Genomic DNA, 19,248 nt, shown 5'->3' with positions numbered 1-19,248 from the left:
TTTCTTTTTCTATGTATTGTCTCCCCTTAGCTTTTGATCATTTTTCTACCAGGTTGAGGTCTTGTTTTCTTTTAAAAATATTAGCTTTTTGTGATAATAGTTGAAAGTATAGTCATGTGTGCTTAACAATGTTGATATGTTCCGAGAAAAGCTTTGTTGGGTGATTTCATCACTGTGCAAACATCGTAGAGTGTATTTATGCAAACCTAGGTGGGAGAGCCCACTATACAGCTAGGCTATATGATGTGGCCTGTTGCTCCAAGGCTGCACACCTGTGCACTGTGTTACTGTACTGAAAACTATAGGCAGTTGTAACACAATGGTAAGTATTTGTGTCTCTAAATGTATCTAAACATAGAAAAGGTACAAATACGGTATTAGAATCTTATGGAACCACTGTCATCAGCAGTCTGTGATCCACCAAAACTTCTTTATGCAGAGCATGACTGTATTTTTTCCAGATTGCCCTTTATCTAGCGACTTTTGTTTATTGTGTTTTTTGCCATGTTGATTTACAAAAAAAATACATAATCAAATGTATCCGTCTTTTCATTTATGGGCTGTTTTTCATACCTCTTGGGCCCTCTGTGTGCTGAGATCATAAAGCAATTTTTCCCAATCTTTTTATAGTATTTTTATGTTCTTCTAAAAAATATTTGATGTAAGTCATATTGTTATATTATGTGATGTAGGGATTCAGTTCAACTTTATTTTTTTTCTGGGCTATTGGCTTCATTTCTTTAATGTTTTATTTTGGAAGTAACTTGGACTTACAGAAGTATCACAGAGATAGGAAATTCCTGTGTACCCTTCACCCAACTTCCCTTAATGGAACATCACACAACCATGGTACGATGAATGAAACTATCAATAATATGTTAACTTTGGTACAATACAGTGGCTAAACTACAGGCTTTATTTGGCTTTCATTACTTTTCCCACTGATGTCCTTTTTTTGTTCCAGAATCACACATTGCATTTAGCTGGCATGTCTCCTTCAACAGCTGTGACAGTTTTTCTGTCTTTTCATGTCTTTAATGGCTTTGATAGTTTTGAAGAATACTGGTCAATACTGGTCAAGTTATTTTGTAGAATGTCCCTCAATTTGGGTTTGTCTGATGATTAGATTGATGTTATGCATTTTTGGCAAGAATTCCACAGAAGTGATTTTATGTCCTTCTTAGTGCATCATTTCAGGGGGTACATGATGTAATATGTTTTATTGGTTACCTGTGATCAGTTGGTTAAGTGTCTGCCAGGTATTTTCTCTCTAAAGTTATGATTTTCCCCTTTGTAATTAATATTGTGGGGAGAACCTTTGAGGCTATGTAAATATCTTATTTTTCCGTAAGCTTTTGCCTATGAATTTTGGCATTTATTGGTGAATCTTGCATAATAGCAATTGTTATTGTAGTGTTCTAATGGTGATTTTCTATTTCCCTCTTTACTTGCCACATTTAAAACCTAGGTGTCCTCCATTTTCCTATCTTTGGATCATCTACTGTGATCCCTTCAACTCCCGTTATTGTAACTACTCTTCTAAGACCTGTTGCTCCCAAATCAGATCTTTTCTTCTACACTACAACTACCTGGATGTATTCAATAGATACTCTAATCCTTAGTCCTTTCAAACTCAACATGTGTAAATGTGAACTCATTCTTTTCCATTTCCTAGAATTCATTCCTTCTCTTGTGTTCAGATCTTATTAAATAGTGTCATCACCTGCTATGATCCTAATGTTCGTGACTGCCTAAAATTCGTATGTTGGAACCTAATCACTAATGTGATGTGTTAAGAGGAGAGGCCTTTAGGAGGCGATTATATCATAAGGGTGGAGCTCTCATGAATGGGATTAATTGCTTTTTAAAAGATGCCCCACAGAACTACCTTGCCCCTTCCACCTAGTGAGGATACAGCGTGAAGGCACCATCTGTGAGGAAGGAAGTCCTCACCAGACACTGGATATTAATGGTACCTTAATCTTGGACTTCCCAGCCTTCGGAGCTGTGAGCAATAAATGTTGTTTATAAGCCACCCAGTTTATGGTATTTTGTTATAGCAGGCCAGAGGGGCTGACATACCCCCTAACTTATCATCCTTGACTTCTCCCTCTCTCTTCCTCCCTCAAATCTAAGCTGCTACCAAATTCTGTTGTTCTGCTTAAGATATCTCTCCAATTTATTCCCTCCTCTCCGTCATCATTATTACAGCTTTTAAGTCCTCATTACTGTTTAATAAGAGGTACTTTTTGTGATGAACGAGTGATACATTTTTCTACAGTGAACATTGAAGAAAATTTTGAAATATGCAAAAAAGTATAAAAATTAAATAATAACTCCTCATATTTCTACTGCTTGACTCTTGTCTTTTTTCTGTACTCTTACAATAGGTTCCTAAGCTAAAAATACATATGTTAGTTTTTCTTTTCTTTATGATATCTTTGCATTTGACCCTGCTTTTCCATTCTCATTACAACCTCTCTTATATCAGCTCCTTTCGGCCCCACATGTGCCATACAGTAGCCTTCAAACCAGTTTTCCTGCCTGTAAACCTGGCCACAGACAAACCACTTTGTGCCATACCTTTGCTTAATAACAGCTCTCCTGTTTACTTAACGAATACAGCCCACAGTCTTTAATGTGCTCTACTCAGGAATGCCACACCTGCCCCTGCCTCGTCTTCTGGCCTTGTCTTCTCTTATCCACTGGTACACTCAGGCCTGCAGCTCAGCTGCTCTCTCTTGTGTTATCCCATCTCTGGGCTTCCCTTATCTCCTATCTCAGGGTAAGACGGATTCCCTCTTCTGAGGGTATGTAGCATCCTGGCTCAGAGCATGGGCCCTGGAATCTGACCACCAGCATTTGAATCTTGGCTTCACCTTTATTAGCCATCTGACCTTGAGCAACCTACCTACATCATTGTGCCTCAATGTGCCCTGTGATAAGAGATATGTTGGTACTTACGGGGCAGAGGTGAGGACTGCGGGGAAGGTGGCCTGCGTTAGGATAGATCTGCTGCATGGCAAACATTCAGATGATCTATTCTACCAATAGCTTCTCAATGCTCGCCCTCCTCAGACTGTGGGAGCGATTGTTTAGATTGAGTCTCCCACAGTCTAAAAAATTCTTGCCTTGGTCTTCCTGACCTCTCCATCCCAAAGCTCTTCCATGAAAAGAGATATCTGCATTTTCTGTCTCTACTTCCTCAACTTCCAATCATACTTCAACTCCTTGGTTAGCATCATTACACTGTAATATATTTATTTATTTTAAATTTAAGTCTCTGGAAGTCAGGGAGCCATTGGAGTCCTCACAGCTTAGCATGATAGTTGCAAGTACTCAATAAATACCATGGGAAGAAAGAGGAGAGAGAGAATGAATGAATGAAAGCAATCCAGCATCACTACTCACCTGAAGTGGCCATTATGGAGCCATGTGTGACCTCCTGCTGGCCAAACCAGTGATCTCTTGGAAATCCTTATCTTCCCTGCTGTCCCATTGAGATGCTGATGTCAGATCTCACCATCAGGTGTCCATGGCTCTAGGCACCTGATTTCTCTCGGTTCCCTTCTATGGCTTCTCCCTCTTTTAAATACTGCTCTTGCCCTGAATTTCATCTTTTCCAACTGGGTGTGGGCATTTTCCCTGATCATTGTCTTCAATTCCCATAGCTGCAGCTGTCAACATGACATCTCCCTCCCAAACTCCAGACCTCTATTTCTAACTGCTTGCTGGAACTCTCCAACTAGTTGGCTCCTAGCAACTTCAAATTCAATATGTGCACAGCCAAATTCATTTCCTTCCTTACCACCTAATCCAAACCTGTTCCCCTGCTGATTTTATCTATTGTGGTATATGGGAAGTAGGCTCAAAGAGCATTTTCAGTGTCATCATTTCAGTGTCTTCGTTGAGTCATATTCCCTTGGGCCCAACATCAAATCAATCACCAATTCTGGCTGACTGTATCTGCTGAACACTCCTCTGAGTGTCCACTCCTGTGTCCCTAGTGTAGATGTGTAGCATCCTGTTCTCCATCTCCTCTCCCAGCCTATTGTAACGTCTCTCTAGATAGTGTCTTGATGTCTGTCCTCTCCTGTTCCACCTTCAGCCCTTCCTTCACACCGTAGCCAGTGTGACCTTTCCATCACCCAAGGCTGATCATGCATAAAAACTTGGACCTTGTTGCCTACTACACTCTCATCTAACTTGTTTCTCTATGGAACAATTTTAATTTTAATTTTATTTATTTATTTATTTTTTTGAGACAGAGTCTTGCTCTGTTGCCCGGGCTAGAGTGCCGTGGCATCAGCCTAGCTCACAGCAACCTCAAACTCCTGGGCTCAAGCAATCCTCCTGCCTCAGCCTCCCAAGTAGCTGGGACTACAGGCATGCGCCACCATGCCCGGCTAATTTTTTCTAAATGTTTTTAGCTGTCCAATTAATTTCTTTCTATTTTTGGTAGAGACGGGGTCTCTCGCTCTTGCTCAGGCTGGTCTCGAACTCCTGAGCTCAAACGATCCGCCTGCCTCAGCCTCCCAGAGTGCTAGGATTACAGACGTGAGCCACCACGCCCAGCCAATTTTATTTTTTTTGAGAAAAATTTATTAATATCTCAAAGAATATCTTTTTCTGTACTGTGCAGTAAAGTGTATTATTATTTTATTTTTTATCTGGGATGTGCTCCCCTGTCTGTTCTGTCAGTGGAAATCTCACCCTTGCTTCCAAGGCCAGCGTGAATTCCACTTCCTCTTTATTGATAGCCTAATAGGGAAGTGATTTCTTTCTCCTCTGAATTAGGATTGCCTAGACCACTTATTTAGCAATTATCACTTGCTGCCTTGTGGTAAAATTTTTTGATATACACATCTTGCTTTCTAAGCTATTTGAAGACAGGTTCATAACTTAGGTTTCTTTCATTTCCTTGAATGGCTAATTCAGGTCTTGTACCTATTCTTATCCTTTTTTTTTTGGTAGAGATGGGGTCTCACTCTTTCTCAGGCTGGTCTCGAACTCCTGAGCTCAAGGAATCCTCACACCTTGGCCTCCCAGAATGCTAGGATTATAGGCATGAGCCACCATGCCTGGCCCTTGTACATATTGAAGATTTAGGAAGTTGTTTTAAATTTTTAGGTTTCATTGCTAATGCTGTAGGCACTTGTTAAAATTTTGTTATTTGTTGTTCTGTTATTTTCTTAGGATAAATTTTTAGTAATGAGATTATGGGTTGGAGATATAAACATTGTCATGGCTCCACGTTCCTTTTTAAATGGATTATTACCAATTTATTATCTCTAGTGGTGTTTTCTATTTGTACTTTATTTTGTTTTTATCCTTTATCATTCTTTGGTACTTTGTATTTTGTTGCTACAACCTCAACACTATTTTCGTTAATTTTTTGTTGTTATTAGAGTAGGTACAGAATATATCTTATTAATAAATCTGCTTTAATTTGGATTTCTCTGCTCACTTTTAGAGCATCTTCCCACGTGTTTTCTCTGTATTCCCTATTTTATTCTTATCCTTTGCCGTTATTTTAATACTTTGTATTTTTGCAAATTATAGTAAGCCTTCCACATTATATTAACCAATTGTCATATTATAGGTCTTCAGTCTGTGTTTTTTTTTCCTTTTCATTTTAGTTTCTCTATTTTTCAATTTCAAAAAATTTGGATCTCTCAATTTTCTTCTGTTATGTTGTTTTTCTGTTTCTTTGGATTTGAGAAGTTGACATTTCCACAGGTCTGACACACACATTCAAATTTATGTCTCTGTACGCTTATTTTTATGTGCTATTGTATTATGAAAGACTTCCATGGAAGAATGACCTATAAGCGCCTTTGGGAACTCTTTTTTCTTGCCTTTAACAGCACTGTCAGAATTGTCTTAAACCAGCAACTTCAGGGAGATTATGAAATGTCGCTGTGCATAGCTGAGTTGACTCATAAAATGTAATATCCGGAAGGTACTTTATGATATTCTATTCCATAAATAATCTCTCATGTAATTTAACTAAGTTCAGTTTTAGAGGTTTCAATATATATTTGAGTCTTTCCCAGATTTTGCCATAATTCATAATGTAATAGTAAAATTTAATTGCCAGAGTTCTCAATAAGAAAGCTTATAGTATGGAAAAATGAAATATATTACAGGTATCTTCACTTAAGATACTTTTGAATATGCCATTTTGATCTTAAAGGAATACTAGAGGAAGTACCCACTAGCTCAGTAATGTGAAGGATGGAGATGAGGACATTTTCAGACTCAAGTTTAGTAATGTTAGAATTTACAAATCACAAATCTTAGTCAATGGAAAAACTCTAGCAATAAGGGGATCAGGGCAAATTTCTAGAAGCCCCCGAAATGGAGTCTTATGGAGGAACACTTTTATTGCTGATACACTACACAGGCCCAGTCAACCAGGGAACTAGCACGACATTGCCAGAAGTTTTCTGTAGTGCATAGGGAATTTAAGTGGAAATATTCTACTTTCATAATGGGAGCTAATGGCAAAGTAGAATTACATGTGCAGACTTTTTAAATTATAAACCTTGTTAGGGAAAAATTTATTCCTGTACTTTGAAGAATAATGGCAAAGACGATCATTTAAAAACACATAGGTGATATCATTTAAAAATACATAAGTGATTTTTTGAAAACAAAATATTTAAGTATCTTAAAAATAATCTAATATGCTTACATAGAAATTATTTCACCCTCCAACTTTCTGAAAATACTTAAATCTTTCAGGGAAGAAATTACCATATTCTGACATTTTAGTATTGGTTGGATCCAAACATAATTTCATGCTTTATTTCCCTACCTTTTTTTTGTAACTGTCATTTTCTTTATCTCTCTCTTTTCATAAAAGCAAATATTAGTTTTTGGCCTTTGTAAATGCCACAACAATTCAGGAAGATGCTGCTTCACAGTTTTTGCTATTTGTTGGGGTGTCTTGGACACCCAGAGGATTAAATTTCGAGAAGGGGATCAGTTTTATTGTAGAATTTTTTGGCTTGAACAAACTGAAACAAAACTGGTTGTATGATTATCACCCAGCAAGTTATTATGTTTTGTAATTTCCAGTACTACCTCTGAGATCTTTTCAGCCATTCTATCCTTGTTTAAGTTCATCTATAGTAAGTAATGCCAAACTGTCAAAGCAAATTTTGGACTGTCTTGCTCAAATATATGTTGTTTTTTGTTTTTGTTTTTGTTTTGTCTTTTTTAGATAAATTCACTTTGGGTTCAATGCTACAGAAGTTACACCAAAAGACTTTGGGTGGCTTAGTGTATATAAAAGGAAATATAAGTAGTAATTATAAGTAATTATAAGACAGTAATTATAAGTCTTACTTTATCTCGTTATTTTTAAATGGCCCTTAACACACATACCTCATGTCAGGACTTAAATACAACCTATAAGTGATTCTCTAAACAAGCTTAGAACTTATCTCTTAACTCTTGGTCCCACTAAGGAAGAGATTCAGCATTGGTTACCCAGACCAAATTGAGACTATGTATTCTTCCCATTCAGAGCAATCACATTTGTTAATTTGAAGTTATTGACGATATTAACACATTAATTGAAAGCTATTTTTCACAAAATCAGACAATATAATCAGCTTTAATTTAACTGAGTTAAGGCAGGGACCACATCTCTGGTGGTGGGGAGAAGTTCAGAATTATGATTATAATAAAAGTAATCAAAATGTGGAGCCAAATAGATTTAATGTAAAATTATTTGCACAATCAAATGGAAACTTATTAGCATAAGGAAACCCTGAATTCCTGAACATGTAGTAGACTCTATGTGACTGTGGTGTGTGATCTTGGATTTGGTGGCAGCTCCTTCTTCCTTCTTTAGCTATTACTTTCCTCTTAGCACAATGTTATCCTCTATTGGAGTCTCACATCTTTCTCTGAGATTCTCACTCTGACAGTCGAGGCAGAAAGCCTCACAGTTACATCACAGAATGAACACTGATTTTTTCTGATTGTCATGGCTTGAGCCAAACCAGCATTACCTTCTCAAAGTTGTCATCAGAGGACTTTTTCATGGTTTTAAAAACTTTCAGTGTGCTTTACCTAAGAAGATGTAAAAAAAAAAAAAAAAAGTGCCCATTTTCCCTTTTAACAAACCCATTCCATATTGTTGTGTTCTTTAAAACTCTTCCCTCATCTAATTCAATTTTTTATTCAAAAAAGTTTTCTTTGTTGAAATTTAAGCCACTCTTTATTTTTGTTTTGATTTTAGTTATTAGCTTGCTATATCAACTTACAAATAATCAGACGATTGCATATGTTCAATTAGCACAGAATTTGTTAGCTCAATTATGGGCCATGTGCCTTGTTGGGGAGTGTTTGGGACATTCCCACCTTGAGGTGGACCTGATGTGATGTCTAGTGGTAACTATGTAGTTAGAAACAATTAGCACCTTATAACATAAGATCTAATTACTGATTTCTAGTCATTTTGTTTTTAAGTTTTCCTTTCAGGCTTATTGCATGATCAGGGTAATGTGGCCTTAGGTCATTTTCACTTGCATTTAAGGTTGCTTTGATCTCTATCTAATTTGATCTTCATAAAAAGCTGATGAAGTTCCATTTTACAGATGAATGAACACCACCCAGAAGTCTAGGGGACTTGTCCATGGTCACATGGTTAGAGAGGCTAGGTCTTGTGCCAGAATTTTCAATTCTTTCTTTCCACTAATCACATTCATGCTGTCCCTCCATAAAGCCTCAAAAACACCACTGTTGTCGTAGCACCCACTTACGTATGTTTGATATCTACTTAACTCCTGAGAAAAGCATAGTTGGGACAAGTTACGATCTGCCAGGTGAACAGAGAGAGGGTTGGTTAAACTTGCACTATTTGTACAGCTTCTAGTGAGGCATAATGTATATGTATGTACATAAAAGTGTATTTTTAAAACATTTGGAAATAAATGTTTAATAACCTGTATAACTGTTATTTTTTGAAATCTTGGTTCAGTTATTTTTATGTGAACACTTATTCTGTGGCCTTGGATGTTTATACTGTTAACTTAAAAATAAAACAAAGATTTTGATAAAAGCAAATGGTCTGTGTTGGATTAGGCGTAGGTCACTTCACCTGTAATTAAAAAGGCTTTTTAAGCATTTTTACCTGTTCCTGGTTACAAAGACATATTAACACAGAAAAAAAGCCATTATAAAATCTTTAATTTCAAAATGCTTGAACCTAACTTTATGAAACATGTATTTAGAATCAGTCATTTTACAATTTGTCATCTCTTGGCACATGTGTCACTTTGTGTGTGATCCACATCTACTTAATAGTCTGAATCTTTTCATTAAAAAATTCTCTGTTCAGGAGTCATTTTTAGTAAAAATTTAATTATTTTACAGTCTGCTTATGAAAAAATTTTAATTTATTTTACAGTCTTATTAAAAAAATTTATTTTACAGTCTGCTTATGAATCTACCGTTTTTATGCTGAATACTTTTAAAACCTTTTACCAATGAGCAAGTATGAATTGACTTTCTCTCTGTAGTCAGCACTGTGTATACATGGGAAAAAAGGAAAAGACTATTTTGCTTTCTTTGGAATTTTATTTGACTTTACAAAGTGTTTAGCATAAGCTTGCATCCAATTTGTCAGTTGTCTAACTATTTTAAGATGTGTTCTGATTCATGTTTAGTTTTTAAATGATCTCAGGTGGCATATGTAGGTACTCCCAATTTTGAAGTTTTCTGCAAATTTAAGTATCCCTAAACCCTGAAGAATACTTTCTATTCTGAATTCAATTTGATATCCCTCTGAGGTCTATGCAAACATATCAATATTTATGTCACCAATCTGAAGATGAAGAAATGATGGTTTTTTTTTCCAGGATACCACTCTATTGCTGACAGAGGCAGATAAAAGTCAGAAATTTTTCTTTTTCATTAATTATTAATCACACTTCCATTGTTTTAAAAGTCAGAGCTAGCTCTCGCCCCTCAGTAGAAAAGGAAAAATCAAAAACTAAGTAGCAAAGAAGAAATGAGTCTATCTCAGTGTAAAGAAGAAATGAGTCTATCTCAGTGTAAATTTAAATATATTTCTGTCTTCCTTAGGAGAGAGTTATGTGTGTGGCTCCATAGAACCCTTTAAGAAACTGGAGTACACCAAGAATGTGAACCCCAACTGGTCGGTGAACGTCAAGACCACCTCAGCTTCCCGGGCGGTGTCTTCCCTGGCCACGGCCAAAGGGAGCCCTTCAGAGGTGCGAGAGAACAAAGATTTCATTCGGCCCAAGCTGGTCACCATCATCAGAAGCGGGGTGAAGCCGCGGAAAGCGGTCAGGATTCTGCTCAACAAGAAGACTGCCCATTCGTTTGAGCAGGTGCTCACCGATATCACCGACGCCATCAAGCTGGACTCGGGAGTGGTGAAACGCCTGTACACCTTGGACGGGAAACAGGTAAGAGAGGCGTTGGGGCGCGACTTCGACTTTAAGGCCAGAACCAGAGAGTGGGGGGTATGTGTGACATATGGTAGGGCCCTGAAGCAAGCATTGCTCAAGTTGTTGAGGGAGTTGGCTCATTGAGTCAACAGTTATGTACTTGTTGGTCTCACACCAGGCAGGATTATCCATAGCAATAAAGACAAAAAAAAAGGCCTATCTTTGAAGATGAAATGGTTACTCAGGAATTTCTTCTTTTTTTTAGTTATTATTTTGCTGCATATAATGATTCTTTTCAGTTATCTGTTTTCAATTTTGTCATATGTCTTACAGCCTTAAGCATGACTGAGGCATAGAGATAAACTGTGACCAGTAGAGAAAAATCTAACTCATTTCTTTGACCTAAATAATATTTTGTGATTTTTATGTCCCAGGAGTGTTCACTAGTGAGATTTATTTAAACTTTATAGGTTTTAAAATATATATCTAAGGAATGACATATTTCCATCTGGATGGCTTTAAGAGACATATTTCTGGAACATTATGCGTCTTGTGTTTAAAACATAATTTCCAGAATTAAAATGAAAGGGAGGTTTCTTTAGTTATGGAATGAACATCAGCTGACTTGGATGGGTGAGGACATTTTAATGTGAGTTGGTCAGATGAGCCCCAAAAAAGCATTGCTTTTCTGTGTCATGTGTGGACTTTTGTAAAGATTTGACAGAACCCTGATGGTGAGCTAAATAAACAAACACTGATTATAATGTATAGCATGATTTGCTAGTCATTCAGAGCTTGCCACTGTCTTTTTGTTTAAGATTATATTTTTTAGTACACTATCTTGGCTGGAAATTTAGTTTTTAATGTGACTGTATCAAAATTCTTTTTTTTTAATTTTGAGGGATAATTTGAATGATTTATAGTATAGCACATATTAAAATAAAAACTAGATTCATAAATTAAAAGATTGATCTTATTAAATAGAAGACTCATACAAGTTCTTGGACTGTGACGCATTCAAACTTTATGTATTAGAAATAGATGCTAACTAATATTAGAAAGAATGTTAGTCATGAAAGAATACCTCCCTCAGGGATCCATTCAAACGCTCTGAATTGTAAAATTCATTAGGAAAGAAGGAATATGTGCTGGTTGTTCATTTATATTTACTAGTCTTCAGCATGTCTCATAATACTTGCCCCTAAGCGTCACGCGTATAAGGATTCCGAGGGATGAGGTTCTCGGTCTTCTAGATCTGAATGTCACCAACATCATCAACGACCAGAAAGTCCACTGCTGGCTTTTGAATTATAGTAGCAGTAATACGGCAAGCTTCACATAGGAACATTTAAGCCCTTCAGTGGTTCCACTTCTAATGAGTTACTCAGTCATCTTATAGTTTTGTATTTTCATGTATTGAGTTTTCTCAAGATGGGAGTTTACCTATTTTCATAAAAGTAGAATTTAGAATAAAGAATACATGTTGATAAATCTTTTTCTTCCTTCCTTATGTCCATTCCTCATAATTTTGGGAGTTCCAAATTGCTATACACTGAATATAAAAATCAGCTTTTCCATCTGCTATCAACAAATCATTTAATTTTGTTTATTCCAAGAATTAATTCCTAGAATAGGTAGGATGTTCTCAGTTGTTTTCTTCCTTTCTGAATTTATCTAGTGCGGATATTTTATAATAGCTAATTTGCTGTGGTTTACCTGTAAATAATCCAATGTAATGGGAAAAAGCCCCAGGTTTAGTGAAAATCCCAGGTTTAATGTCAATCTTGGCTCAGCCTTGGATTAGTTATGCTTTTAGCAAACACTTGACTTAGGCTGATTACACTCATCAGTAAAACGTGGATAAAATGATCTCTGTATTATAGAGTGCTTGTGGAGCAACTATGATACTAAACATGAAAATAATTTTGAACTATCATGATGACAGCTTTATTGAACACTGTTCTAAGTGCTTTGTATGTATTAGCATGTTTATTATCCCCATTTAACAGATTAGGATACTAAAGCACAGAACTTGTCAAATACATGCCCAAGACCTCACAACTATAAATGGCAGAGTTGGGATTTGAACCGGTCTCGCTCCAGAGCTCGTGCTGCCGGTAACCACGGTACCATAGCAGTTTATGTGAAAGCACTAGACAGATGTAAATGTACTGAGAAAGAATTGTCAAGGGGGTGATTTGTCCAGGGAATATCATCTGAGAGATTTCTGCTCTGTGCTTTTTTCCCTGCAGTCAATCTGCTGACTGTTGCACTCAACTGTGTTTTGGTCAAGCGTTCAGTTTGCTGTTGTGGCGTTTCTTTCTATTGTCGGCATGTTGTCATCATAGCAGGAGTGGTGGAAGGCTGCTGAGGAGTTGGATGATAAAGTGGAAAGAACATAAAGACGTATTGCTTGGGTTCCCAGTGGGAACAAAGATGCTTCCTCATGGACCCCAGGAGTCTTTAGAGTTGTTTCGGTTCAAAAGAGAAATCTGCCCCATAAGCAGTTTGTTAGAATAGAATTTTTTGACAGCCCTGGCAGAGGTGAAGGCTTGATAAGCCCAAGAATAAACCACTTTCCTCCAAGCCGCCCTGTGGAATGATGCTTGGCCATAGTGGCCATGCTGCCACCCTCTTACCCAGCCCATGTAGTTTTGCGGTCCATACACTGTCAACAGGACATCACCCTAAGATTACTTGTCCCACCTCTTTTTTTTTTAGTAGTTTAACTGAGCCCTCACATCAACTCTGTAAACAATATGGGAAATCCAATGCCCAATAAAGTATTTAAAGGTAAAATTTCTTTTTGAGTTTTGAGGAAGTAGAATTGTTTAAAAAGTGAATAGCTTGAGTGCTTTGAGCAAATGCGGAGAGGGGGTGATATGCAGGCAGGGAAGGCTTTTCAGATCGCCTCTGGCAGCCTGCAGATTTAGCCATGGGGGAAACTGTTGACGCAGGGATTTTGCTGTTTAATATGTTACCCAGAGGAGATGGGCGCTCTAGGGCGTAGACCACATGCTGTTCTAACGTTTTTTTCTGCCACCATTCCTTGCTGGCTTGCCTCCTGGGTTTGCATTAAGCCCTAACTGAAGAGTTCATTGTACAGCACTTTTTTGAGGTTTTTAGGCTGAGTTGAGGAAATGAACATATTGGAAAAGCTGCACCATTTAGGAAAGCTTTTGCAGGAAGCTGCAGTTGGTCAGGATGCCCGTTGTGAGCAGGCTATCTGTGAGCAAACCCTTCCTGGTGATTTCAAGGCCATTCTTTGTTCAGGGGCCCTGAAGCTTCGGTACAAGGTTGCCCAACCTTTCTCCTCCTCCCAGCCTTTAGGATGACTGCCCACCACATACGCCATCAGGTGCTTTGCTGGAGTGGCTGGGGAGTTTAAGGAAGCACTTGTCATGCTCATTTTCAGTGATGCATTTTTTATCTGGGCCCTGATTAAGGACCCCCAAAGAAGAAAAGGGAACATTTTCTCACTGACGGTTAAAATCACATCCCCTTCCTCCATATCCGAGGGGAGGATTTGCAGGATCTGAGAGCCTGAGCGTCTCTTCCTCTTGCCCCAGTCCAAACTGTGGATGCTGGGGCTTTGCTGTGGGTTATTCACTCACCCTGCCAAGCGGCTACTCCTAGAGGCGGTAAGGAGTATGACTATTTTTTAAGTGATTAAAATAAGCCTCGAAGTTACCAGATTTGCTACAAAGATACTCTTGCATATCTCCTGACTCCTTTTATGGGAAAGCAAAGCTGGCTGTCTTGAGCTGCTAAATCTGCTAAATCTGTGGTTATTGAATTCTTGCTCAGAAACATAGAACAGCAAGTCTTAGAACAGCAAGTGCCTAAACAGATAATTTATACTGTAAAGATCATAGATAAGGCACTTCCCAGTGATCCTCCCTTCCCGCTGAAATATTGCAGTGATAAACTAGATTGCTTTTTAAGTAGAAAATATATGCACTTCCCCATCTTATCTACTCTTCAACATTGCAGGTCTCTGCAACATTGAAGCATACTTCAGTAGTAGAGGAAAACTCAGGGATATTTTATATTTTTTATGTTATAGTTTTATCTTATGGACATTTCACATAGGTCATGCACTTTGTAAAATCCACCACTGCTAGCAGCTAGAATGATTTAGGAATAACTCACTGAAGTAAGGATATTCCTAAACTGATTTCGATGGTAAACAGTGAGAAGAGGCGTCATGGCTGCCAGGTTGAGGACATCCCCGCAGCTGTCAATAAATTAATATATTACTATATCTTTTCTGTATCTTTTGATCATGAATCCCCATTGTCTGTTATAAACGTAAAGATCAAAAGATGCTTGTAAATGAGTCATAATAACTGCAGCCATTTATTTTACGTGTTTAGTGTAGGAGTTTATTGAAATTCAGGAAATGGTAATGATGATCAGTAGGAATCTATGAATCAGATATCACAAAATCATCTTTATTTTTTCCTTTTGGTTTTTAATATTTAATTCTAATCTGAGGTAAAAATAATTCGGTCCACCATTGAGTTTAGAGAGCTTAGAATATGTCTTCCTCTCACAAATTAAAAAAGTGGTACGCATTACTATGACATCTGAACTTGGTTATAGCAGTTGATGAGTGTAGAAAATTTGGAAACCAGAGGTTTCCAAATAAAAAGTAAGGAATTTAGGATCTGATAAGATTAGCTGGAATGGAAAAGGAGATTTTCTATAGATGTTAGTAATAGTGGCATTTTCCCTTTTTTTATTAGTAGGAGTTATCTGTGACAGCTCTAATTAACTTCTGCAAGCATATTAAAACCCTTCATTCTCAATATGAAGATTATGTACTATTAATATTATGATTTGGTACATTATCTGTGTTGTAAAAGTGAATTAACACTTTTTAGTTTTGTTTGCAATTGGTGTAAGAAAACAGTTGATACAAGTAATTTAGCTTACATTTTAAAATGTCAAATTAAAATTTTCTACAAAAGCACAGGGTACATGTTAAACCTCATGATTTATTAGAGCTGTAAATTGATGGAAACAGCTGATTTCAAAGAAAAAGAAGCTTAAAAATCATATGACACTTCGAAAATTCAAGCGTTCAGAATAGAATGTGCTATTTTAGGTTACATATCTTTGGTTGATATTCAGGACTTGTGAGCTACACTGGTCCTTATGTAGATATTAATTCCTCCAAATTGGGAAGAGTTAAATTCCTTTTTTCCAGTCTGAGCTCCTCTGAGAATGTAATCAATTATGGGTGCCTGAAGAGATGAATCTTTTGAGGCTTAGATTAGTTCCAGCAAAAGTCGGTTTTCTGTAAATTGAATTCTAATTTGCTGTAAAATGAATTCTAAGTTCTCTTAGTGTTCCACTGCGGTACTGAAGATGACGCCTTTCCTGGAGTTTGTGGAGGGCATCTGGGGTACTTCTACAAGTCTACTGGCTGTAGGATCGCCTCCTGGTGGTAACTTCTGTGGCTGCTGTGACGACTGGGAGCCCTGACCTGACCCGTGAATCTCCTGTGCCTGGCGGGAGCATGTTTGGGTGATGGGAAAATTTGGACTTACTTTAAAGTCAGCTGATCAGTCAGTTCTCCCTGCCAAAAAAAGAAAAGGAAAAAAAAAAAAAAATGTCAGCTGGGCTTAGATTTTCAGTCTGAAAAATCTAGCTTGAGTTTTCTCATCCAGGCCTGGAAAATTAAGTCAGTGTCCCCATCTTACTGATTATTTAAGTTTAAAAAAGTCCTGTGTGTTGAATTTACTTACAAAGAGGAAATCTGCCTGTGTAGACTGTAATTTAAGCATAGATATATGCGGTAACATGATACAGAGGAAAAACACTGATTTCATAGACTGATAGACTTGAGTTCCAATCTGTCTTCTACCCTGGGCACAGTGAAATCTGTCCTCCCATTGGGAACAGTCAACTCTCTGATAATCCTCAGTTTTATACAATAATCTGTATATTGGGAATAATAATAATAATGCCTGCTTAGTAAGTTGTCATGAGAACTAAGTGAAGCAATTTATGTGACAAATTTAGCAGTGTTTGGTACCCAATTGTTGATAGCTGTTACACTGGAAAAGCTAAGACTTTGAATTGTTTTTGAAAAAAAATAATATTTTAAATGTGCTGAAGGAACTCACTATTTAAAATTATTCTTTAATAATGACTTATCAGATTGGGTGCAGTGGCTCACACTTGTCATCCTAGCACTTTGGAAGGCTGAGGTAAGAGGATCACTTGAGGCCAGGAATTTGAGACCAGCCTAAGCAAGAGTGAGACCCCATCTCTACAGAAAAATAGAAAAAAATTAGCAGAGTGTGGTGGTGTGTGCCTGTAGTCCCAGCTACTTGGGAGGCTGAGGCAGGAGGCTTGCTTGAGCCCAGGAGTTTGAGGTTGCAGAGAGCTGTGGTGATGCCACCACACTCTAGCCTGGGCAGCAGAGAAAGATCCTGTCTCGAAAAAAAAAAAAAAAAAAGACTAATCACATCTTCCTTTGTAAATGTGGCTTTTCATGTGGGATTGCTTCATTTTAGAATAAAAAGAGCATGGAATTTGGAATGAGACATTTACAAAAACCAAATCCTAACTTTAATACTCTTTAGTGGCATGACCTTTGGAAAGTTAAATAAACTCTCTGAATCTCAATTTCTTCTTCTTTAAAATGGCAATAACAATGCATACCTCATAATATTGGTGTGATAGTTAATGGACAAAATATGTATATAAAGGCCCTAGCTTTACCCATGATAGTTTCTCTATAGATATTACAGATATTAGTCCTTCTCCCTTCTGATTTCATATTCCAGGCTTTCTTAAAAGCACAGGACACTTGTATAATATCATGGATGTAGAATCGGTCATTTTGCGTTGTTTCCAGTGTAACTGAACTGCTGTAACTGAACTACTAATGGAAATATTTTTATCATCCCGTTTATTGTCAGTCACTTGTGAATGCAACCCAGATATTATTTTCTTCACTTGCTTCTTCAATTGTACGAGTCATTCCTTAGGGGCATCTATCTGTTGGCAATCCACCCCACCAAGAAAGTAATATTAATATTATTTTTACAGTCATTTCTTCCATACTTCTTTGTGCTGGGCACTGTGCTAGTTGCTACATGTATTTACATTGATGATTCGGTGTAACTTCGTTGAATCTTCATCACAGCTCTGCAAAGCAAGAACCTGCTCATTTCTCAAGATTCATCTCAATGAAACATTTCCTGACCTCCCCTTGTAAAATTGATGACTCCCTCTCTTGGAGCCCGTTCACTGTCATTGTATGTAACCGTGCAACTCTTGATTATGCTGGTCTGTTGTCACGCTTGTCTCCCCCTTCAGATTTCATAGGAAGAGGCTAGGAAAGGTGTCCTATTGGCCTTTGAATCTCCAGAGCTTGACCTGGTAAATGCTTGTTTAATAAATGATTGAATGACCAGGTGCCTGGACAATTGACCAGTTTTCTGTGGGCTATCTGCTTGGCATTAGAACATCACTTGCAATGTTCATCAAGGTGCATGCAGGTCATGACCATGTAGGAGCTGACTTAGTCCCTGTGGGCTGTGGTCATGTGTAGCTGTAAACAAGGGTGGTGCTCTCTGCAGCATAAACACAGATTGTAAGGCGTGCATCCTTCTTCATGAAAGTCTCTAGGATAATTAAAAATGTATATATCTGCCCATTTTAGAGCATTTTTGCTATTGAAAGCACTTTTATTTTGTAGGGAACAATAGATATTCTGTTAGAAACTTCTCACTGTCCGAGTCAGGAGAATTGCTCTAAACCTGACATTGCCTCGGCCATCCAGGGTACGAAGAGAAGAGCTGATCAATACGTTCTGTGGATTTAAGAATTGGTGATGGACCAATAAGAGATTCACATGAAAAGCATCTGGCCCAATTATTACAGAGACACAAACCTACAGTATTCAAGGGTGTTTGTGATGGCAGAGTGCAATATGTTGCAGCAGATTTCTCTGATTAGTTTAAATCCTTGAAACTAAATTAAGTGAAAGAAGGCAGTTTCAGAAATTAAATGGAACTTTAAAAATCCAATTTGAAATCTGAACTATGTTGTAAACAACATGCCCAAGAAACAAAAGGACAGATGGGAGATTTATTTTTTAATTGGCTTTTTCCTGTGTAAGATTAATATATAATCAATGTAAAGAATTTTGAAGCACATGGGAAAATATTAAGATAAATTAAAATTACCCACAGTCACATTGACAAGATGGCCACCACTCATATGTTGGGCTATTTCTTTTGCCTATTTCTTTTCAAAAGTTCAGATCCTTCTCTGTATACAATTTGGTTTCTTGCCGGTAACTTCACATGATGGTATGTCCATTTATGTGGGAAATGTATTAAACTGTCCCCTTTCTAACTTTGTTATTTTACTGCCCAGTGTAAGATCCTCTGAAGCCAAGTTGCCCAGTGTTTTCCTCTCTGGTATAGAACGTCTCTCGTCTGTGTTCTGACCTACAGCTGAGAGTAATAGCGTGACAAAGTCAGATTGAGGAGCAGATAGCATGTAAAGTATTTATTCTTAAGATGCTATTCAACATAATAAGTTATGGGAGGTTAAAAGTATCTCAGAACTCATCCGCTTTGTCTAGAATCCTCTTAAAAATTTCACATTTTTCAAAACCTGTCTGATTAAATAAGTATAGTATTGTTCCATAAATGCCAGATAACAGGCTTTTTAGGTCAATAGGAACATGGTCACCATGATCCTTTATGAGTCCCTGAGGGAAAAAAACACAAGGTAATTCTCTTTCGGTGCATAATCACTCTTGCTTTGTGATATAACCATTTGTGCTCCT

At 37.4% G+C, this 19,248-nt stretch overlaps 1 protein-coding gene across 1 annotated transcript in view; it reads left to right on the top strand.

The window, feature by feature from the left end:
* The window catches only part of DCLK1 (doublecortin-like kinase 1), a 328,500-nt gene that overhangs the window by 10,663 nt on the left and 298,589 nt on the right, over positions 1-19,248 (top strand). Inside the window, 1 exon segment of the mRNA XM_012644043.1 lies at positions 10,102-10,448. Within this exon segment, the coding sequence (XP_012499497.1) occupies positions 10,102-10,448 (347 nt within the window).

Source organism: Propithecus coquereli, unplaced genomic scaffold (assembly GCF_000956105.1).
Source record: "Propithecus coquereli isolate 6110/MARCELLA unplaced genomic scaffold, Pcoq_1.0 Scaffold205, whole genome shotgun sequence".
NCBI lineage: Eukaryota > Metazoa > Chordata > Mammalia > Primates > Indriidae > Propithecus > Propithecus coquereli.
The sequence above is the reverse complement of the archived record's forward strand: the minus strand, read 5'-3'. Positions and strand labels throughout refer to the sequence as shown.